The following is a 24,603-nucleotide window of genomic DNA, read 5'->3' on the forward strand; positions in this document are numbered from 1 at the left end:
CCCTACTCATTTTTCACTTTTTTAGAAATACTTTAAACAAAAGGTCAATATTTGTGAAATATTGTGAGATGGATTCATTGAATGAACCATGATCACTCTTCCATATGAAGAGTTCTCACAAACCAATAAGTGTACAGGGAGGCGATTCACAAAAGAGAAAGGCAAGTGTCCAAGGAATGTATAAAAAGGTCTTCAAACTTCACTATGAACTGAAGAAAGAATCATTTAAATGCAATGTTTTTCACCTACAATATTGGCAAATATCACAATGACAATACCCATTTGTTGCAAGAGTGTGTGGAATATGGACATTGCCATACATTAGTATAATCTTTTGTTGTGGGAGTGATTGGTTAAGATATTTTTTAAGGGCCGGCCCGGTGGCGCACTGGAGAGTGCACTGCTTGGGAGCGTGGCGGCGCTCCTGCCGAGGGTTCAGATCCCATGTGGAGACTGGTTCTCGCTCACTGGCTGAGCGCGGTGCGGGTGCAACACCGAGGGTTGCGATCCCGTTGCCGGTCAGTAAAAAAAGACAAAAAGGGAAAAAAAAAAAAAAAGATATTTTTTAAAATAAACCAAGCATAATGAATAACATAACACTCCAACACTACCCACCACTCATATTTAACATTTGCTAAAAAAACCATAAAACTTGTAATATTTGCTTCAAACCTATTTTTAACTCAGTTATGGATAACTTAGTCACGGATGTCTTTCCCCTCGTCCTTCATCTCCAAGCCCTTTTTACTCCTCATGAGTGTACGTGAATGTGAAACCTACAGTGGGTCCACTGAGGTCTGGGCCAAGCCCTTTACCATACGAGTGCATGTCACAATTCCCAGGATTTGCTTGGGTTTGACTTTTGCCCTTGATTTGTCATATTCTCCATTCTAAAAACAATACAATGGTAAGATGCTTTGGATATTCATTTAATATAATATGAAGCCAAAAACAAACCAAAAAAAAAATCAACAAAAACTCCATCTCTATACTCAAGGAAAACATCATGTTATGATCTGCTATAGATCGGTCCAATATTTGCATGAACTACCAGCTACAGGAACTGACATAAGAAACCTATTTCTGGGAAGGAAAGTGGACTCACCTCATAGCCAGCTGTGAAGGCAGCCAGCCTTGAAAGAGACTGCTTCCCGGAGCCCCCGACCCCAACCAGCAGGGCGTGGCCGCGGTCCATTCGAATGATGCGGTGCACACGGGTCAGGTGCTCCAGAGCATCATCAAAGAGAACCAAGTTCATTTTGGTGTTGCTTTCACTATACTCTTCAAGAATTTCCTGAATTACAAAAAAGATTTTTTTAAAGAATCACTGGATTTTAAGAGGCAGACTCTCTCCTTTTGTCCAGGAGAGATTAAGAAAGGAGGAGAGATTTTTCTGAATGCCTATAGTAGTTGAAATAGTTAAAATAATTCGGGTTTACTGAACTAATCTAGCTTTCACAGTCAAGATTTTGATATGCTGGTGTTTGATTGGCCACCAGCGAGCCAAAGCAGATGAAAGGCTCAGCTCATGAACTAAGACACAACAAGTATTAGGGAGTCAGATGAGTGGCTTTTAAACCTGGCTGTGCATCACGATCTTGGACCCTCCATGAGCTTGATGAAGCGAATCTCAGGGAGGTGGGCCCCAAGAATTTGCATTCAACAAATTCCTAATGGCATTCCCATGCACCACTGGATGTGGGAACCTCTGGATCAGACTCAGCCCTGGCTATTATCCTTCTAGGCACCCACGCAATGCTTGGCTCCCCAACTTGGCCCATGGCCCTGGGAGGAAGTGCGAGTCCTGTCCACACCTGGAACAGAGCCTTGGCTGCCTCATAGTCCTGGAGGTCTTCATAAACACGTGTTCCCTCTTCGTGCAGAGCCATCCGGAAGTCTCCAAACAGTATGGGATCCCTCATTACCACCTTCAAGTCATCATTAAAATGTTCCATGACCAAGCGTCCTATGCGGTCTTGTACCTTAAAATATGAGACCACATAAGGACCCAAACTCAACTATACATGTGCTAAAACTTATCAGGAAAAGAGCACACACTATTATTATCTGAAGTAATTCACATTCGATTTTTTTCCCAATTGCTACAAGGTAGCTAATAACCCCCCTCCTTTTCCTGTTGACTTATATTCTTAGAGTCTATTTTTTTGCAGTTAGTGTCATACATACAAAATACATTGGGATTTTTTTTACACTTGCTTGTTGTACCCAGAGAAGAATTTTGTGGTTAGATTTCTGGGTTTGCTGGGACACTTCCATGTACTGACCAGCTGCTTGTCTGTTTCATTGATCAGTCGGTCATGGAAGACCCTCAGACACTCATTCCTCCAGACTCTCACCATCTGGGTCACTGTCTGGAACCTACATAATGGAAGGAGCAAACTGAGCCATGAGTCGTGTAGAGAAGATCAGAGCTAAATGCTACTATTTTCAGATGGACACACGGAGTGCAGTAAAGGACTGACATTTTTACGGTCCTTTTTCCCCTAGCCTCACATTCATGAAATCTAGCCAGAGAGCTCAACGGAAGTTCACAAATTAAATGAAAAGACCATGATGTCGTCATTCACAACTTACCTTATTGTAAGGAAGAAAAAAAAGTATTATCTGTAAATGGCATAATTGACACCTAGCACCACCCTTACTTTCTGGAACACACAAATTTAAAATCAGCATCAGGGCCACTTGCAGCTCCTCTTTCTAAGAGCCAACTCCATCTGGCCTCAGTTCTGGAACTTTCCCTGGTTTCTGTCAAAGAGCCATCACTCCACCCAAAACACCTGGAGCTGCCTGCCATTCAAAGCCTTTCAAGGGCACCGAGAGCAAGTTTGGGTACATGGAAGGTCCTTAATTCATTTTTCAATATTTTGTTGATCCATAATATGAATCCACATAATTGGACCATGCTTGCAAATCCACATAAAATGTACATTCACGTAAAGACATAAGTCTAGTTTTAATGAGAAAATTTCTATACCCAGACTTAAATCCTTTGTCTTCTGTGCTTAATGCTCCTAAAGACACACATCATATAACCAACTGGCAACTCAGTTGCTTGAGCAAGAGGCTCCACACAAGCAAATTCCAACTTCAGACCTAAGAACAAGAGGTCAGCGAAAGGGTCCCACCCAAGGGGTCTGATACAACTGTCCACAGGCAACAATTCTGCTCTCTTGATTCCACCTGGCTTATACAGCTTCAGGCCTTAAGCCAAGCATTTACGGCTTTTCTTCATTTAACATGAGCAAAGACATTGGGTAATTAATTGAGACACTGATTCATTGAATTCATTGATAAGTCCCCTGTCTTAAAAGAATAAAAGAAACCATCATAGCTATGGGGCATATTTTAATAAGACAACACAGACTCACCGCTCTGGGTTAGTGAGGACCAGACCACTAAAAACCCGCGAGAGATCTCGAAGGTTAAAGATGTAATGGAACTTTGAAGGGGTAGGCGGTAGATCCTGAACAATATTTCTGTGAAGCGCTAATGTGCAGAATGTCAACTTGTCACTCACAGCCATGATGCTCTCATGAAACATCTAAAACATAAAAAGACCCCCCCAAAAATGTCCATCAATGAATGAGTGGATAAACAAAATGTGGCATATCCATACAATGGAATATTATTTGGCCATAAAAAGGAATGCAGTACTGACACATGCTACAACATGGATGAACCTTGAAAACATGATGCTAAGAGAAAGAAGCCAGACAATAAAGGCTCCATATTGCATGATTACATTTATATAAAATACCTAGAATAGGAAAATTCATAGAGACAGAAGGTAGATTAATGGTTGCCAGGGGATGGGGAGGGATGGAGAAACTGCTAATAGGTATGGGTTTCCTTTTGGGATGATGAAAATGTTCTGGAATTAAACAGTGGTGATGGTTGCACAACTCTGTGAACGTACTAAATCTCCCTGAATTGTATACTTTAAAGTGGTTAAAATAACACATTTAATGTTATGTGAATTTTACCACAATCTTTTTAAAAGGAGATAAGAAGAAAAATTAAAAGACCAGAGAAGCTCATCATCTGATCTGCTTTTATTGCCCTAGATTCTCACATTAACTGACAAGTTGACATGATGTGAAACAAAAGCCCCAAACAAGCTGAGTCTGACTTCCATTAGATTGGTGCTGACCTCACAGTTTTGAAGCAAATGCCTTCAGGTAGGGAGTGAACACACCGAGTGCTCACGGTTCCTACTGATCATGCCTGGCCACTCCATACCTTAACCTTATCCGCCCGGCCCCTGAAGCGTTTGAGTGTGCAGACCCCAGTTTGGTAGGGAAATGCCAAGATCAGAAGGTCATTGTTTAAATGAATGGGTACCATTTGAGGGAGTGGCAAATAAGTCATAATAATAACCTCCATACCTAGTATCTAATGAGCATCTGCTGCGTGCTAGGCAGTGTGCCACATGCTTTACATGCATTTTTCTCCTTTCATTCTCCCCAAACCCAGTGAGGTGTGAACTATCATTATCTCCCTGTTCCAGATGAGAATGGGGGCCAGGAGAGCTCAGGGGGCTTCCTTAAAGAGCAGAGTAGGGACTGACTCCCCTAGTTGGTTCACTGCTGTAACTCAATGTGGCCTACGTGACTCAGAGCCCCATTGTGACTTCCATGGACCGAGGCATTTTCACTTTTGTGGACCCCTCCCCTTGCTCCATAAAAAATATTAAAATTATATTTTATGACTGCATTGATATAAAGATGAATTTTTTCTTCTGATTTTGAAAGAAATGAAAACATTTTCATGGGCCCGTACAAGTATCGCAGGCTCTAGGCACTGCACCTGCTGTGTTTCGTGGATAAGTTGGCACTGTGTATGCTTTTACCCAACACAAGGTCTTCCAGTTTAGAGTTCTAATTAAAACCAAGTTACCGAGGTATGGCCTTTCAGGATGGAGGAATAAATTAAATGCAAAGACTCCTCTGAAGGAAATGGTACATTGAAGACACTGAATAGTGATATAAATCTCGGGTCAACTTCATTACGGCCTCCTCCAGCTTTTCCCATTGCGGCGATAAAGCCAAGGTCTCGAATGCTTTTACAGTTCAGCTCCTTGCCCCGGTCGTATAAGTAGCCTTTTTCCAACAACAGCTTCAGCAAGGCAATTGGCTGCTGTGTGCCATATTCATCCACCTGGATTTTTTTTTTTAAAGAAAAGAGAGAGTACCATCTTAAAGCAGAACTCAGAGGGGCCTTCACCAACCGTCTAAACTAAAGCTCGTCTCTCCTGTTGTCCTCTCAGAGCACCCTTGTTTCAGTTTCATGGGGCTTCTCAAAGTTCACAATTATACACCCATTTGTGATTATTTTTTTAAAGTCTGTCTCCCTCACTAGATTGTAAGCTTCATGGGGACAGGGACTATGTATGTAGGTCTTACACACTGCACAGCACTAGTCCCATAAGAGGTGCTCAATAAATATGTTAATTGGATGGATGGACGGATGGATGGATGGATGGATGAATGGATGAATAGATGAACAGATGGATAAACAGATACATGGACAGATGGATGGACAATGAGTGGAGAGACGAATGAACAGACAGATGGATGGATGGACACACGGATGGACGGATGGATGGAGAGACAGATGGACACGGATGGATGTGTGAATGGATGGGCAGATGGATGAACAGATGGACGGATAAATGGACAGGTGGATGGATAAATAGACAGATGGATAGATGGATGGATGATGGATGGATGGATGGATGAATAGATGAACAGATGGATAAACAGATACATGGACAGATGGATGGATAGATGGATGGACAATGAGTGGAGAGACGAATGAACAGACAGATGGATGGATGGACACACGGATGGACGGATGGATGGAGAGACAGATGGACACGGATGGATGTGTGAATGGATGGGCAGATGGATGAACAGATGGACGGATAAATGGACAGGTGGATGGATAAATAGACAGATGGATAGATGGATGGATGATGGATGGATGGATGGATGAATAGATGGATAAACAGATGGATAGGTGGATGGATAAACAGAAGAATAGAGGAGTAGATTAATAAATATGTGTATATATGTATGTATAAATGAATCCTGGCTTTACACACATTCCTTCTGAAAGATAAACATTCAGAAAAAAATGGTTCTGCGAAATGATATAAAGTTAAATTCCAATATGCTAAGAAAACTTTGCACTCCTCAGACTCTGGCCCAGAAACACACTCATCATGCAGCTAAAGTTCCGCTTCCTTGGCAAATCCTGAGGAATTCTTGGGAAGCATCTGCCCTTACGCTTCTCTTGTATATGGGGCAGAGAACAGTTTTATTATCTAAAGCAGAGCTCATCTGGAAACAACTTATTCAAATACATACTGAACATACTCCAAAGGCTGCCTGCTACCTGCTTTCCTCCTTTGAGAAACTAAGGAACACAATCAGTAAGGGAAAAGTCCCTCCATCTCAGAAGAGTTCCCTGGGAACACTCTGCCCACGGCTGGCTCCCCACAGCCGGCGCCCTGCAAGCATTGTGCAGCGTCAAAGGCAGGTGTTGTCCCACTCGCTCACTTCCAACACACACACACACAGAGTCACACATACAGGCACACTGTCTTGTCCCCTCCCTCCCACCTCCGTGAGCCTCAAACCACCTTCGGCATATTCATGTCATCCATGAACACCAGGAGGCGCTTTCCCATGGGTGGGCCGTAAGTGTCTTTGGTTCGCTTTTCCACACTTGCTTCTAAATTTCTTTGGATATCCATGGATGTGGTGCGGGAGGAGAAATTGACAACTAACACAATCTGAAACAGAAAGAGATGATTTGAAAAACTGGTCTTTTCTTCAAGGTCTCGTCAGTAAATGTTTGACCATAAGCTACCATCTATTTTGCTGATTCACTGGTCTCTGAACTTTTTTATAACCCAATGTAAGTCCATGCTTCATTATTTTTTAAGCACTAAGGCAAGAATGTCTCTTTCTGTTTGGCAGGTCATATAAGGCAATAATGCAAGTTGTCACATGTGGACCTTGGGGACAATGTGACATAGCAGGAAGTGGACGAGAATGTCTTGGCTCTGCACAGTTCTAGCTAGGTGACCTCCAAAAAGTCATTTAACCTTTCAGAGCCTCATTTTTGCCACCTATAAGATGATTTTAATAACATCTACTTGGACTACCTCATAGAGTGATTGTATTACACAAGACACGAAGCACAAAAGCATTTTCAATATGATGATATTCAAACGTGAATTAGGATCATGCCAGCCTCACATTAATAAATACATCAAAGAAAGCACACACAGCCATTGGTCCTGTCTTTGGAACTAATTGCTGGAGAGAAGGTGAGGGAAGCCCCAGATCCTCATGCACGGAGAAGAGTTCCCTGGGAACACTCTGCCCACGGCTGGCTCCCCACAGCCGGCGCCCTGCAAGCATTGTGCAGCGTCAAAGGCAGGTGTTGTCCCACTCGCTCACTTCCAACACACACACACACAGAGTCACACATACAGGCACACTGTCTTGTCCCCTCCCTCCCACCTCCATGAGCCTCAAACCACCTTCGGCATATTCATGTCATCCATGAACACCAGGAGGCGCTTTCCCNTGAGCCTCAAACCACCTTCGGCATATTCATGTCATCCATGAACACCAGGAGGCGCTTTCCCATGGGTGGGCCGTAAGTGTCTTTGGTTCGCTTTTCCACACTTGCTTCTAAATTTCTTTGGATATCCATGGATGTGGTGCGGGAGGAGAAATTGACAACTAACACAATCTGAAACAGAAAGAGATGATTTGAAAAACTGGTCTTTTCTTCAAGGTCTCGTCAGTAAATGTTTGACCATAAGCTACCATCTATTTTGCTGATTCACTGGTCTCTGAACTTTTTTATAACCCAATGTAAGTCCATGCTTCATTATTTTTTAAGCACTAAGGCAAGAATGTCTCTTTCTGTTTGGCAGGTCATATAAGGCAATAATGCAAGTTGTCACATGTGGACCTTGGGGACAATGTGACATAGCAGGAAGTGGACGAGAATGTCTTGGCTCTGCACAGTTCTAGCTAGGTGACCTCCAAAAAGTCATTTAACCTTTCAGAGCCTCATTTTTGCCACCTATAAGATGATTTTAATAACATCTACTTGGACTACCTCATAGAGTGATTGTATTACACAAGACACGAAGCACAAAAGCATTTTCAATATGATGATATTCAAACGTGAATTAGGATCATGCCAGCCTCACATTAATAAATACATCAAAGAAAGCACACACAGCCATTGGTCCTGTCTTTGGAACTAATTGCTGGAGAGAAGGTGAGGGAAGCCCCAGATCCTCATGCACGGGCACTCAGGGCCTCACCTGGCTCTTAGAGAGGCTGGGAGAGCCCACAGATCAGCGGTTCTCACACTTAATTACACACCAGCTTCACCTAGAGGGCTTGTGCCACACAGCTTCTGGGACCCCATCCCCAGAGTGTCCAATTCAGTAGGTCTGGGATATTTTAAACAAATTTTCAGTGATGCCAAGGCTGCTGGTTGGAGGACCACACTTTGGGAACCACTGCCTTGGATGACACCCTCCAACTGGACTCATATGTCCACGACCACAGGAACGTATGAGCTGAACGTGCTGAGGCTGATCATGCGTCTTGTTAGAGCGGGAGTGTTCAGATTCACCTTGCTGGGCCGAGGAGCACCAGCTGCAGGGTCCCAGTCCAGGGGGTTGCAAAGGAGATTTCTGAATGTGGCTTCCCTTTACCTGACTCCTCAAACCTGTACCTCCCTCTGGCTGCAAACATCCCTTCTGTGCTCTCCACACTGACTCCCTTTAAAGCTAAATAAACTATGTTTGCATGCGCCAGTGCGTGAGTGAGCTTGACCATGCACAGGCAACCGGGCCTAGTCCTGCCCACGTCCCTCACAACGTCCAGGGCAAAATCCTGCTGAGCTCTGCCTGCCCTGCAGGGTCACATGGTTTCCTGGAGGCCTTTGGCCACCTGAGCCACTGGGAATAGAAGAGGCACAAACCTGAGCAAGAGAATCAGGGAAGAGAGTGGTGGGAAACTTTTCTCCCCTCTGGGGTTCCAGAAAGCCAAAATCAGGAAATGGAAACTTGAATGACTAACAAGCATTAACAAAAGCAGAGAACCTGGTGAGCGAGTGGGTCTGAGGGAAGTATGTAACAGTTGGAGATCCCAAAAATCACCGGAAGCTTCTTGGAGGAGGAGAACCTTTACTCAGTTATAAAACATAAGTGAAAATCATTGCAAGCCAGGAGAATTGGAGTGGTCAGCAGGAGCGGCCCATGCAGGGTATAAGGAGCAGAACCAGTGCCTTCCTTCCCGCTGCACAATGGCACTGATGTGTTCCACGTCTCCCTCCCCGTGCTGTCTCCCCCACTGACTGCACGTTCCTCAAAAGCAGCCCTGACAGCCTCGTTCACTGTTGCTTGTCCTGGGAACCCCACCAGCTCAGACCCCCCCCACACACACTGTACAAATGGCTGGAGAAAGGAAGGGAAAAACTTAAAAAGTTTTAGAAACCACAAAATGATGACGACTCATGTGACAGCCAGCCTTCGAGGCAGTCCCTGATCATCCTCCCCTCCAGGTCTTCACAGCCTGGTGCAGTCCCCTCCCACACTGTATCAGGGTGGCTCAGGGCGGTTTCTGTCTGACCTATAGAACACAGCAGAAGTGATGGTATGTGACTTCCAAGGTTAGGTCCTAAAAGACACCATAGCATCTGCCTTGCTCTCTACCTTGGACATTCGTCTGGAGGAAGCCAGCAGCCATATCAGGAGCGCACTCAAGCAGCCACATACATTGGGGAACTAAGACCTCCAGCCACCAGCCACGTGAAATATCATCTCGGGTGATGCCCCTCCAGCCCCAGTCCGGCCTTCAGATGACTTATCAGGAGCGCACTCAAGCAGCCACATACATTGGGGAACTAAGACCTCCAGCCACCAGCCATGTGAAATATCATCTCGGATGATGCCCCTCCAGCCCCAGTCCGGCCTTCAGATGACAGCAGCCCTGGCCAAGAGCATGACCACAGTCTCACAACAGAGTCTGGGCTCGATCCACCCAGCTAAGCCACTCCAGGATTCTTGACCCACAGAAACAGTGAGATAATAAGGGTTTGTTGTATTAAGCTGCTGTGTGCTGGCGTAATTTGTTCTATGACAGTAGATAATAAATAATTAATGACTTACATTAACCTCTTCATTAAGACTTTTGAGGAATTTCTGAGTAGTGGCTGTCTTAGAAGTGCCAGATTCGCCAACCAAAAGAATAGGTTGTTTAATTTTAACCATTTGTTCCAGCATCCAGGTCATGCGGGTTGTATCCACTGTATGAACTAAAAGATATATTAAGAATGGTAGCATCACAGGATCTCCAAACAGGAGGAGCAATTGGCTACTTGGAGTTGTCACAGAATCCTATAAATCCCATAAAAAGCAACAGCAAAAGCCAAGACATGACCTAAAAAACATATATATGGGTAAAACCCTCTTCTTAGGAGAACATCTCTATCCCAATCACTCTCTGTCATATCTTTATTGAGGTACAAATTATGTATCATAAAATTCACCCATTTTAAGTGTATGATTTGATGAATTTGATACATTTCTATAGCTTTGTGATCATTGCCACAGTCCAGGTTTAGAACACCCAAACTGTTTTTAATATCCAATTCTGACGTATACTCAGAATATTAAAACTCCACTTCCCTGTTGCTTACATCACTCAGACACCAGCAGGATTTGGTTTCCTGACCCACAACTTCCTCTGAAGAGAGAATGTAACCACAGAGTCAGGTGTGGCTCCTCCTACCTTGGCAGTTTTCCATCCTGAGGTTTCCCTAGGAAACAGGTATGCCTCCCTCTCTAAGCACACTGGACCAAACTCAGACACACGTCTTGTGAGATCATTCGGCCCATATTTTATCTGAATAGCCAGAGGAGTGCATTTAAAACATGCGTCAATACATAAACACCCATGGTCCACAACTCCTCAAGGCAGCTCCGTTTACAAAAAGCTGTCCTGTTCCTTCCTTCCTGTTTCGTCCCTTTCTTTGTTCCTTCCGTGCCCAGCCAGATCTGGGGGCTGAAGGGAGCCTATGGAGACGTGAGGGAAAGAGCATCTCACCCACCTGTGGGGACCGGCCTGCCAGCGAAAAGCTGAGTCACAGCCATGGAAGCACCCAGAGCCAGCACAGACAGAAAGAATCAAAGATGCCATCCTCTCAGGAGCCCGGGCTCCCTCTACTCCGTTCCCCTCAACCACGCTCTGGGCAGGACCCAGATTCACCAGAGAGGCCGTGGGAGCTTTCTCACCTCTTCACAGAGCAGGGATCACACGCTCTTAATCCAAGAAACAGGCATTGGCTCTCACTTACCCAGGATGTCGATAAATTTTCTGCTATAGTCATGAATATACTCTGGAACTAATTTATTCCACGGGATCCACTGATTTCGTAGGGTATCAAAATGAAAGTCATATAAGGTTGGAAGATGACCTGCAGCAAATAATGGTCTATTTCACTTTGATCACAGACATGCAAATTCAGAATCAGTTCCGGCTCATGCTTGAAATGAACTAAAGCTGCCTGTTCACTGGACAGAAACTACATTGAGTACTTTAGGGCTATTCTTTCACTGGACAGATACTATTGAGTATTTTGAACTAATATTACTCATTCACTGGTCAGATACTGAGTATTTTGAAGTATTGCTTCTTGTTCACTGGTCAAATGCTTTCTGAGTATTTTGAAGTAACACCACCTGTTCATTGGACAGATAGTTACTAAGTCCCTTCCCTGGGAACACAGTGGTGAGGCAGGGAACTCTGGTCCCTACCCTTAGTTGTTGGTGGGTCAGATGGGGATGAACAGAGGCAAGTGAACAGGCAACTCAATGCAGGTGCTGAGTTCTGCGATGGGGAATTGCAGGCACAACAGGCATCTAACCAAGCTGGGACAGTGACGAGATCCGTGAGGCACCAGGTGCCACAGGTGGCTTGGGAGCCTCAGCCCTCCCCATCATCACCATTGCCCTCCACCCACACCATTCTTTACCATGATTGACAACCACAGGGGTGCCGTGAAAACCCACCTTTTAGAAAAGTCCCCTCACATTCCTCTTCCCCAAACAGACTGCCACCCATAGGCCCCGCCAATACAAAATTTTGGAGCCACAGCTGCGAGGAAGGCTTTCCAAAGAAAATACCATCCAAACTGAGGCCTGCAGGACGGGTGACCCTGATCCAAGGGGGGCGAGCAGCTGGGAGGCTCTGTCAGGGAAGGAGGGAGCCCCAGGGGAGGCCAGGGCACAGCGGGGTGCAGGGGCTGGAGGAGCTGAGAGTGGGCAGAGCCTAGCGTGGGCAGCGGGTGAGGGGGAGATGAGCTGGCCAGGCTGACGGCTACAACCTGAAGAGCCTGGCAAGCCTTTTCAAGTGCTGGATCTCTACCCTGTAGGGACTGGAGAGTCATTGAAGTTAACCCTTCAATGGGAGACACGATCAGATGTGCCTTTGTGAAAGATCAGTATGGCTGTGATAGGAGAACAGACTTGAAGGAGGTAAGAGTGAAGACAGGGAGACCTGTCAGTGAGGCTCCTGCCTTGCCCAGGGTAGAGACGATAAGAGCCATGTGGATGGGGAGAAATGGGCACGTCGAGAGATGCTGAGGGGCAGAGTGAATGGGACTGAAAGGATGGGTCAGCCGGGAAGACAATGTCAAGGTCACTAATGTGGCTGTGTATATAGATAATAGAGAGATATGCAGATAGACTGATGGATGGATATACAGATGATAGAGATAAATAGATGACAGTTAGATATAGATACAGATGACAGACATAGAGATAGATGATAGAAAGATCTAGAGATAGGTAGATGATGGAGAAATAGAGAGGGAGAGATGATAGGTAGAGATATAGATGAAGATAGACACAGGGATAGGTGAGCGATACAGAGACAGACAGGCAGGCAGATATAGATATACACACTAGGGCACTTCAAAAGGTTCATGGAAATATTCATATTATCTTTTAATTCTACTTTCCCATGAGTTCTTAAGATAACTGAACTAGGGAACGCAGGAGAGGGCCCAGCATGGAGAGAGCCTGGAAGCCAGAGCTGCGGGCGTGGCGAAGAGAGCTCGGCGAAGGGGCGAAGAAGGAAAAGATAGGACCAAATCCTGATTTAAGGGACAAGCCGCAGAATGACAAAGGAGGCTTTGGAGGAGCGGGAGCGGGGTGGTGGAGGATGTTTCAGGAAGGCAGGAAGTGGTCTGCTGTGCCCAAGGCTGGGAAGCAAAGACAGAAGGGCCCGTGAGGTCTGGCAAGGAGAAGGTGGCAGGTGTGCCGGCTGGAGTCCCTGGGAGTTGTGGGCAAAGGGTTAGGGATGGCAGTTGGTTGACAGGTAGGAGGGGAGGTTTAAGAGAGAGGAAACCCCTGGCAGACAACCTTTCAGGATGCTTGGCTTTAAAAGGCAAGAGGCAGAGAGACATCTCTAGAAGGGGATAGAACTAGGAAGGTTTTACTCGAGCATGTCTAAGAGCTGATGGGATGGAATTGGTAGAGAGGGACGGGCTGAAGACACAAGAGAGAGAGGAAAAGACCGATGGAGCAAGGACCTGAGGAGGAGAGGGGACAGGCCTCCAAGCACAGGGCAGATGGGCCTTCGCCAGGAGAGGGTCTCTTCTCCCACCGTAAAAGGAGAAAGAGGAGATGGGATCTGTAGGCTTGAGAGCTGAAAGGAGAAATGCCTATCAGATGGATTCTATTTTTCCTGCTGAAGCAAGAAGGATCATCTGCAGAGAGAGGGGAGGGAGTAGGGTGGAGATTTGGGGATAAAGAATGTGAATTGCTCTTATGGAGACAGGAGAAATTTCTAATTGGAGACTGTGAATTGATGGAGGCACCGGTCTTCGTGGCTGCGTGACATTCTCAGCATCTCTCAGCCCCTGGAAATGCAGAGGAGACAGACTTGGGGTTTTCTCGGAGATATGCAACAGCAGCAAAAGGGGTCAGGGGATACAGGCAAGAGTGGTTGGCAAGTGACCGGGCGACAGCAAAGAATGGAAGAGGCAAGGAGGAGCAGCATGGCTTGGAGTTCAACGCATTTTGGGGAAGTTGGGTGACAGAGTGATGGTCCCCATGAGGTCAAAGGTAAGCATGGGAAGCAGGAGGCGTAGTCAGACTGTAGGCAGAGGGTGGGGGCAGGAAGTCATGATGCAGAGACAGACAGTGTCAGGGCCAAGGATGTGGTCAAGTGACCAGCTGCTGAAGTTGCAGGCAGAAAGTGTCTGGAACTGGCATGTCCCAGGATGAGGGCAAACTAGGGGTGCAAGATAAGCCCACAGCCAGGGCCAACATTGTCTCTGAATGAGGGCTTGCAGATGGCGGCAACATGTAGCCAGCACCACGTGCATAGCTGGGCACCACCCCCACCCCCAAGGAGACTTCAGGATTTTCAAAAGTGCAATCAGACTGCCATCAAATAGAGCATGGACTTTTAAAATATCTTCCATTTGCTCAACTACTCTCCATCAGAAAGACCTGAGATCATCTTATTTACTTTAAAAAGAACATCCCCAGGACATGATTATAAAATACAACTTAGAAAGTCAACTACCTGCCAAGCCATATTCAAATATCAGTAAGAGATGAACAAAGAATGATCCTACCATTATATATAGTCCTTGGAAGAAACACATTTTTCATTGTATACTCATATAGTTCTTTGAGGATGCACATTTTTCACGCAAAAACTTAAAACCTAAATATGATGATTTCCCATGAGTGGTCTACAAGTGCATACGTGATGGTCTACTGTGCAAATACTCAGGAATATAGCAGATGAATTAAATTGTGGGACTTTAGACAGCTAGGGAAACTCTAAGGAGAAGAATCTCAAAGTCATGCAGAATATGAAAAGTTTAAAGAGCTTAAACAGAGCAAAGGAAACAAGTACCTAAGTTCAGGTGAGAAGAAAGTTTAGATTCATCAGGAAAAGTCATCCAAAGGGCCTGGGCTTCTGCTATAGCAGCTGACGCATTTGAACTTCTCCAAGGGGTACCACCAGGTACTCTGGCCCTGGCATGTTTCTTTACAGAAGCAAACAAGCTGGAAAACCCATACAGGCAGAAATCTGGAAAAGCAAGTTCACTTCCTCTAAAAACCTAACCCAATGCACTCTGAGCAGGAAAACAGGGTAACATTAAGTTCCTACCTGGCAATTCCCCGGGCCTGGCCCAAACGTCTTCCATATCAGCAGTAGGCAAAGTAGCAACACGTTTGATACATTCATCAAATTTAACCCTTCCATCCTCAAGCAGAGAAGCCCCCAGTGAGCAGTACAGAGCCTCTAGGAAGTAGCACTCCAGCAGGTCCGGGTCCTCTATCTCACCTTCCAGTAATGCATCCAACGTCCTGGTTAACTGGGTGACCTGGTTCATAGGAAAATATCTGGTTCAGCCCAGATATTCCACCCTCACGGGGATCAGTTCAACTCGTAAGTCCTGGGATCCCAGATCCCAGAGTAATGGGAGGATAGGACCCACCATATTGGTCAGGCACATGAAGCCCAGTGTCTTGATTTGCACAGGGTCATAAAAGCAAGTGTCGTGTCCTCTTCCACCACTAAACTGAAATGTTACCATGCACCCATCTGGCACCTGTGCTCCCCTTAAAAGCCCACTGTGGGTCTATCTTTAGGGAAGAATTTATTTTTGCTAACAGCAGTGACTGTTTCTTACCATATTTAGGTCTGTCTGAGAAACTATCGTCTTCAGCTTCTCTCCTTGTCTTCCATCCACTATCCCTTCCACTATCACACCCATGAGATAGGGCACATATTTCTCAAAGAGATGATCTAAATTGCATTGCTCCACCTATAAAAGAGCAGAATTCCAGAGCATTTTCAAGGGTTTGTTTGTTGAAATGGAAGTTCACGGAAAGCTTTTCTTGTCCAAAGAGGTGTTATAAAACATCTTCTGATGAATGATAAATTTGGCCAATGAGGAAACCCTGTTAATAGTGCCTTACATTTGTAGAGAGATTTGTCCTCTTCAATACTCTTTTATTTCATCATGAAGCATTTCATTTCTCGGCCATAGGGTCTACCCACCCCAGGGAGGGAGAGAAGGAGGATAACAGGTCCCATTTGACAGAAAAGGGGCTGATGATCTTAGAGTTCAGGTGGCATGACCATGGTCATCAAGCAAAGATTGTAAAAGAGTAGAAGGCCTCTCTCCCTATCAAGGCATCAACGTCCACCAGGGATTGCATTGGTCCATAGACAACTCTCTCTCCTAGATGGTCAAATGGTCCTGTCATCTTTCCCTTGGTCTTCTCTTCTTTAGGGTAATTATGTCCTGGTTTCCAAATCACCACCAGCTTAGTGGCCCTTCTAAAGATACACCCAGGCCACCTGCATCCCTTTGAGAATGCGATCATGGTACCCTAGATGTGGTCAAGCCACAACCTGCACATGACTGTCATATCCCTCTCTGAATCTTTAAAAGAAGCCTCTTGTTAAAACAATACACACTTGTGAGTGGCCATGTGACACATCACATGGTTTGAGGTCAGCTGAAACCACTGGATCTCAATAACATGACAAACTGGGTCCTCCACACACTGCACTCATTCAACTGGGCAAAAGTGCAGGAGTTGGGCACCTCCTGGAGACACGTCTCTCAACATCTGGGCTTATCTGGACCAAGGGTGGCAAACTACAACCCACAAGCCAAATCTGTCCTGCCACCTGTTTTTGTAAATAAAGTTTTATTCATACACAACTGTGCTCATTTGTGTGCATATTGTCTCTGGCTGCTTCCATGTCACAACCATGGAGCTAAGTAGTTGCAAAAGAAACCAGATATCCTGCAAAGCCGAAAATATTTACAATCTACCCCTTTACAGAAAACGTTTGTCAAGCTCTGGTCTAAACCATCAAAATCACTGCCTCACCCCCAAGCTATGAATTATGTGAAATCTACTGTGTGTGTGCCATGTTTTTATCTGATTCCTGCTCAAGGACATGGGAAGTTCAAGAACAAGATCATGAATCCAACTACAAACATCCAACTGGGCTATGTTATCCAACTAGCCACCAATACTAACAACTTAAGTTAATTTTAGAAGCAATTTTTACCTTGTTTTGTATTTGATTAACCCATTTTTTCCAGTATGGTTGATATTTCAAGTTTTTAGGATCCACATAAACCATTCCACATCGAGACACAGTTGCAGGGGAGGCATACTGTAAATCTCCAACCTGGAAAAATAAGGAAAATCAGTCATGTCTACAGCTATAAACAACTGGACTAGTTGTTATAGACCTTTTTCTTGTGCAAAGTTTTTATAAATGCATAAAACTCAAGTCATACAAATTAACTCAGCCTTCATGAAGTTTCTAATTGCACACTTAGATTTATGATGGAAAGATTATACAAGTCTGACATAATATTTGTTTAAATTTTCTCTTACTAAAAAATAATGTGAAAAATTAATATGCTATAGAATATCTGACAAAAATAGAAAAGTATAAAGAATAAAATAAATTATCCAAATCCCACCAACCAGAAACAAATATTGTTTTGGAATGTTTTCCTTTCAGTTTTGGGGGTTTTTTTTTAAACAAAATTAAGATTAGGTAGTATAAAATTTAATAAGTACACAGATAAACCAGTAATGTTAACAAACCATCTTTCTCCAGGAAAAAAGATGCAGTTCAGTCAGCAAATCAAATAATAATATGCACAAATACTCATGGCCTGACAAATTTTGCAGGCCAGGCTAGGAAAGGCATTAATAATAAGCTAGAATGAAAGTAAGTCTCAGAGCCACAGCTGTGAAACAAGCAGTCCATATTGAGATGGAGGGCCTTGGAGAGTGGTCTCCAAAAAAAAAAAAGAAGAAGAAGACGCTCAACAGAATACTTGATATGATAGAAAGTTTGAAAAACCAAATAAGGATAAGATAAAGGCAAACAGTGTGAGAGAAAAAGAAAAGCAATTACAAGTTCCAGACAAAACAAATGGCTCTAAATGAAAGCAAATGTAATCACGGTACACTAGTTGGCTCTGCAGTAAATATTTCCATCTACACAATAATGTAAATATTGTTTACTGTTAATCAACTTAGCAACATACTATTCTGAGGAGGGGAGGTGGGCTCATGGTATGAGATGAATCCTCACTTTTGTAGCAGTCAGTCAATAAATAATGTGCAAACTTGATCAAGGAAGAAATTGCATGCTAAGCATGTTGCTTATAGATACTAGGGTAATCATCAGAAGAGACAAATCAAAAAAAGTAAAAGTAGTCACCTCTGGGATAGAGTAAAGAGGGGATGAGAGGAGTAGGTAAAGAACAAAGAGTTGCACTTATAAACTCTTCTGCATCTTTTTTTTTTTTTTTTTTGTCTTTTTTCCGTGTCCGGCAACGGATCGCAACCCTCAGTGTCGCCCCCGTACCGGACCGGGGACCGGCAACGGGATCACAACCCTCGGCGTTGCTCCCGCGCCTCGCTCAGCCAGTGAGTGGGAACTGGTCTGTATGTGGGATCTGAACCCTCGGGCGGGAGCACTGCCACGCTTCCCACAGTGTTGCCCCCGTACCGGGCCGGGGACCGGCAACGGGATTGCAACCCTCGGTGCTGTTCCCGCGCCTCGCTCAGCCAGTGAGTGGGAACTGGTCTGTATGTGGGATCTGAACCCTCGGGCGGGAGCACTGCCACGCTTCCCAAGCGGCGCACTATCCAGTGCGCCACCGGGCCGGCCCCTTCTGCATCTTTTATAATCATCTATATTATTATAACTTTACTAAACATTTGAATTTTAATTAAAATAAAAACATGTTCAAAATTATTTTTCATCACTACTTGCCTCAAAGAGCAGAGCACAGTGTGCTTGAAGCCGAATGCGTTCCCCATTGGCCAATGTCAACAGCTTGTTGTCATCCATCACAGAATTCATGTTTTCTACCCACAGAGCGTCCACATCACCATCAAATAAAATATACCTGCAGCAACCAAAAAGAGGTAAGCCATGTGCCCTAAGAGCCTCCTGTGAAGGAACTCAGTGTAACCTGCCCATTCATGTCAAAAGTCTTTTCCCAGGGTTTTCTAGCCAGGACCTGAGACAGAGCACGCTACTTGGTCCAGAGGTTTGACCAACATGGCACATAAAAACTATCTGAGTTAGTCACCAATGTTTAAGAATCAGGGAACTTCATACAAAAACCTGATTTCTTGCTTCTCAGGCAAACTGGAAGGTCTGACCACACAAACTGCATTCCTGCATGGAACAATCTGCTGATGCTGAGAAGGAGCTTCCCATGAGACAGAAAGTGTCACAGGCCACCCCCACGCCATTCTCTTCTTAAATCTGAGGCTGAGTATCAACTGCTATCTATCACTGGTTTTAACCCCCTAGTTCCCCTATGGTAGAGTTAAGAGAAAAGGGAGGTGTTTCATATACCCATGTGTAGTGAGTTGAATGGTGCCCCCCACCCCAATATATGTCCACCCAGAAGCTGTGACTGTGACCTTATTTGAAAAAAAAGGTCTTTGGAGATGTAATTAAGTTAAGGATCTCCATATGAGACCATCCTGGATTATCCAGGTGGACTCTAATCCAATGACAAGTGTCCTTATAAGAGAAATGCAGAGGGGTACTTGAGACACACAGAGGAAACACCTGACCAACCCAAACTGAGACCGTTCTGTAAAACAGCTGGCCAGAACATCAAGGTCATAAAAGATAAAGAAATACTGAGGAACTGCTCAAAATTAAAGGATACCAGAGAGACAAGACAACTGGATTGATAACTTAAATAACCCTAGTTAGTTAAGGTTTTTTTCTTATTATTAGGGGAATTTGACTAGAACATAAAATCAGGACTGTTCCTTAGTTTACCAAGGAGCTATCATAGGAAGAACAAAAAGCTTTTTGTCTGATGTACCCACAGGGCACTTCCACACGTGGCCTCACTTGACCCTCACCACGGTGTGTGGAGAGGTAGGCCATATCTACAGGTGGGAAAGATGCAGCTCGAAGGGTGTTCCAGCACCCTCCACAGCACTTTACTTGCCCTGTCTGGCCTTACTTTGCCTTACCTGGCAGTATGGCACAATGAGCAGAGAGCCTGGCACAGTGGCTCTCTGAAGGCTCAGGGTTGCACGGCCCAGGTTCAAATCCTGGCCTTGGAGCAAATTTCTGACCTCATCTAGGCCACAATTTCCTCTGTGGCAAGCTGGGGACAATCCCAGTGCCTACCACGTCACATTCATGAGGAGAACTGACTGAGATCACACATAAAAAGCACTAAGATGGTACCTGGCACTTTATAAGCAGAGCCTCCAGGATCTGACTAAATCTATAGAGGTCCAAGCAAAAAACTACAATATATACTTAGCCACCATTTTTAATGTTTAGTTAATTAGTATTAACTAACCCACACTCCTTCCTACTTATAAAGATACTCACTTTCTCTCCTTCTTATCTGTCGGTTTGTTGATTTCCCTGAAGATGTTTGACAACACCCCATCTGTCCAGTCTCGGGTGGTGGGGTCCAGGATGCCATAGAGTTCTATGACACTCATGGCTTTGGGGTTCAGGATGTACAACTTTGTCGTCAGCCCAAGCCTAAGCCAAAAGAGAGTCTTCAGCCATGGTTCAGGCAAACCAAATGCATGAGGAAAACTATCTGGGTCGCCTATGTGAGGAATTAGATGTTTTGAATCCATTCCAAAATTTAAAATGCAATCCACACAAACTCTCCACTTGGCTTCCCATTCATTAAACATAAAGTCACCACATTTAACCAAAAACGTGGCCCCAATAAAAATGAGGTCTGAATTGGAAGCACAGCTTTGCTTTTGGAGGGCACCAAGAAGCTAACTTTCATGTATATTATATATTTGTGTATATGATATATTTATGTAAATATTTAATAATTAATGATGTATAGGAGACAATACTCAGTCATCCAGAATAATGTAGCGAACCTTTGAAGCACTAATGTTCAATCCCTCTTATTTCAGGACAACATCTGCTCTGTGTTGCTGACTTTATAAATCAAGTAGACAGGGTATTTCATACCACAATGCCTGTAAATTCCTGCAACACTATATAATTAATTCATCTAAAGAAAACTAAACTTCACAATAATCACGGTTCATAACTAACAAATAAATAATAATATACATATTATATTACACACACATATGTATGTGACAGTTCTATAAATTATCTAACAATGAATTAACTAAATAATTAAATATAGATGACTACAGCATAGTCCATTTAGAATCAGTAAGTCACTGTCAACTGGTTTTCTCATATAAAACATATGAAGAAATAATAATAAGAAAGGACAGCCATTTATTAGATTTTATAAGCTATCTAGAAATGTTAAAGTCACAAAGTATATAAGGCTTCATTTAGATTTTTGCTGGAATATTAGCATACATTGAAGTCTTTCTGGAATCTATATATTGCTTAGGAGAGAAGCAAGAAATCAGAAAAGCTACTTTCAATGTAAGGCTGTCAATTCACTACAGGCCTCTGTTATATTCTATGCACAAGTGTGAGATCACTCTTTCCTTCAAGCAGAATTACTCCTGCAAGGCTGGTGATAAGGCTCTGGGGAGGTGACACTCTTTTTCTGGCCACTCCGATACCACAGCAGTGCTGCATAATGGTGGGTCCTGAGTCACTTTAAAGGTGCAATCTGAACACCAAGAAAATATGACTTAATTTTCAAAATACCCTTATAACATCCTTCTCATTTCACAAATAAACCTATTCACTGTAGGACACACAACAGGGTCGCTATTTTGCATTCTAAATCATGTTAATTAAGTCAGCAATGAAGCAAGTGAAGACACTTTCAGTTCAAAGGAGTGTTTAGGACCCTTTTACTCTCCTAGGAAATCAGAGAGTAAAGTGGGACTAGGAAATATTGCCACCAAACATCTACCACAAAACCACCCTGGCAACTGGGCCCTCCCCACGGAGGTCATACTCACTTGGACTGGGCCTGACACAGAGTGTTAATGACCACGGACTTGCCCCCTCCCGTGGGCCCCACCACCATTGTCGTGTGGCGGGTTAACATGGTTTCGAACATTTGCACCACTTTATCCACCTGCAGGACAAACATTGGCAGCTTGGTTAAAACACATCTTTATTTAAAAAAAAAAAAGAAGATAGTTTTGTTGAGATATAATTCACATACCATACAGTTCACCTATTTAAAGTGTACAATTGAATGGTTTTTAGTAATATTCATAGAGATATGCAAACATCACCACCATCAATTTGAGAACAGTTTTATCATGCTCCCCACAAAAACCCTGTACCCATTAGTCATCCCTCCCAATCCCATTTTTCCCCAGCCCCTGACAACTCCTAATCTACTTTCTGTCTCTATGGATTTGCCCATTGTGGACATTTCATATAAATGAAATCATCCAATATGTGATCTTTTGTGTTTGGCTTCTTTTGCTTAGCAGGACGTTTTCAAGGTCATCCTCGTTGTGGCATGTCAGTGCTTCATTCCTTTTTATGGCCAAATAATAATCCAGGGTGTAGAAAGACCACATTTTTTTCATCTACCCATGAGCTGCTGGACACTTGGGTTGTTTCCACCTTTTGGCTATTGTGAATAATGCTGCTATGACATTGATGAACAAGTTTCTGAGTGGACATATGTTCTCACTTCTCTTGGGTAGATACCAAGGGATGGAATTGATGGGTCATATGGCAACTCTACGTTGAACTTGTTGAGGATCTGCCAGACTGTTTTCCAAAGCGGCTGCACCATTTTACATTCCTGCTGGGAAACACATCTTTTTAAACAACCATCTCCAAAGAAAAAGTCAAGGCCAGGACAGACACAAAGAGCTATTGTCTGTGGCTGGTGCCTGCTACCCAGGACTGAGGCCTCAGGGTAGCCTGATGCCCCCAGTCAGCCCAACCAGAGGCAGCCAACCTGATCCTGCAGCTTTGGACACTTATACTCTCAGCAGAACACTCTGCCAGTAAGTTTGCCTTAATGACAAAATATACAACCTTACAGGCTTCAGATCATCAAATTCCCACCCCAGCAAAATTTAATGTAATTTTTTTTGTAAGTGTGACTCTGAAAAAATAAAAGGTGGGGTAGAGAAAGAACATTAAATGGTTGGGCCCCAAAACAAGATAATTAAGTCATATGATCACATTGTGCCAAAAACAATTGGAGGGTGGTATATCCATACAACAAAATATTATTCAGCTTTACAAAGGAAGGAAATTCTCACACGTGCCACAACATGGATGAACCTTGAAGACGTTATGGTAAGTGAAAAAGATGCAAAAAGACAAATACTGTATGATTTCACTTATATGAGGTATCTGGAGACAATAAGTAGAATGGTGGGTGCCAGGGTCTGGGGAGAGGGGAGAAAGGGTTTAAAAGCTGTTTAAAAGGTATGGAGTTTCAGTTTTACAAGATGAAAAAGTTCTGGAGATGGATAGTGGTGATGGCTGCAGAACAATGGCAATGTCCTTAAAGCCACCAAACTGTACACCTAAAAACACTAAGATGTTATGTATATTTTATCATAATTTAAATAATGGGAAAAATGGTTAAAATGGTAAAATTTATGTTATACATATTTTGCCATAATTTTTTCAAAGAGCTGCAAAAAAACAAACAAACAAAAAAGCAATTGAAAGGACCCCAAAGTCACAGGGAGGGCCCAGGTCCAGCACTGCGCACCTGGACTGGTAAAATGACATAGCCGTTCTCCTCCAGCACCTGCTCCACCGCATCGTTGAAATCAGGGTAGCGCACACGGGGGCAGTCTAGTCCAGGAAACAGATCGGAAATCAAACCGAGGAAAAGAGGGACATCTTCAAACACAAACTTGGGCAGGTTCATGTCTCGCAGGGCCCGCATCAGTACCACATCCTGGATGAAACAAAACACACAGGTTTCCAAGAGATTTCTGAAGGAACCGAGTGCAAGTCTGGAAACCCTCTTGTGAGATATAAAATGAAATTTTCCATAAAATTTTTATACATTCTCAAATTTTTTATATTTTTAATATGTTTTTAATTTTTTTCTTAATATATAAATATAAATAATACATTAAAATTACATATTTTATATCTTATATTAAATTTCCATATTAAAATGTTATATGAAAATTTTATATAAATTTATGTTAAAGTGAAATACATATTTTATTTTAAGATGCAAAATTTCATATTTCATTTTTCAGAATTCCAAAATTTTAAATGAAAATAGAATCTAAAATGAAATATATAAAAGCAAAACAGAAATTATAAAATTTTATATAAAAATAAAAGTTAAATTAAATCAAACACTGCACATATAGTCTCTTTCAAGTATAGTATCTAGGGCCAGCCCTGTGGCTCACTCGGGAGAGTGTGGCGCTGGCAGCACCGAGGCCGCGGGTTCAGATCCTATATAGGGATGGCCGGTGCGCTCACTGGCTGAGCATGGTGCAGACCACACCATGCCGAGGGTTGCAATCCCCTTACTGGTCAAAAAATAAAAAAA

At 43.6% G+C, this 24,603-nt stretch overlaps 1 protein-coding gene across 1 annotated transcript in view; it reads right to left on the reverse strand.

The window, feature by feature from the left end:
* Positions 1 to 24,603, reverse strand: part of DNAH10 (dynein, axonemal, heavy chain 10) — a 150,365-nt gene that overhangs the window by 45,280 nt on the left and 80,482 nt on the right. Inside the window, exons 36-50 of the mRNA XM_008591330.1 lie at positions 23,797 to 23,988; positions 22,061 to 22,179; positions 20,517 to 20,675; positions 18,915 to 19,050; positions 17,181 to 17,303; positions 15,781 to 15,915; positions 15,255 to 15,471; positions 11,419 to 11,538; positions 10,232 to 10,377; positions 7,636 to 7,788; positions 4,918 to 5,178; positions 3,390 to 3,562; positions 2,286 to 2,379; positions 1,815 to 1,982; positions 1,106 to 1,294 (exon numbers count right to left, since the gene is read on the reverse strand). Of these exons, the coding sequence (XP_008589552.1) occupies positions 1,106 to 1,294; positions 1,815 to 1,982; positions 2,286 to 2,379; positions 3,390 to 3,562; positions 4,918 to 5,178; positions 7,636 to 7,788; positions 10,232 to 10,377; positions 11,419 to 11,538; positions 15,255 to 15,471; positions 15,781 to 15,915; positions 17,181 to 17,303; positions 18,915 to 19,050; positions 20,517 to 20,675; positions 22,061 to 22,179; positions 23,797 to 23,988 (2,385 nt within the window). The remainder of the gene's footprint in view (positions 1 to 1,105; positions 1,295 to 1,814; positions 1,983 to 2,285; positions 2,380 to 3,389; positions 3,563 to 4,917; positions 5,179 to 7,635; positions 7,789 to 10,231; positions 10,378 to 11,418; positions 11,539 to 15,254; positions 15,472 to 15,780; positions 15,916 to 17,180; positions 17,304 to 18,914; positions 19,051 to 20,516; positions 20,676 to 22,060; positions 22,180 to 23,796; positions 23,989 to 24,603) is intronic.

The sequence above is a fragment of the Galeopterus variegatus genome, unplaced genomic scaffold (genome assembly GCF_000696425.1).
Source record: "Galeopterus variegatus unplaced genomic scaffold, G_variegatus-3.0.2 Scaffold147, whole genome shotgun sequence".
Classification (NCBI taxonomy): domain Eukaryota; kingdom Metazoa; phylum Chordata; class Mammalia; order Dermoptera; family Cynocephalidae; genus Galeopterus; species Galeopterus variegatus.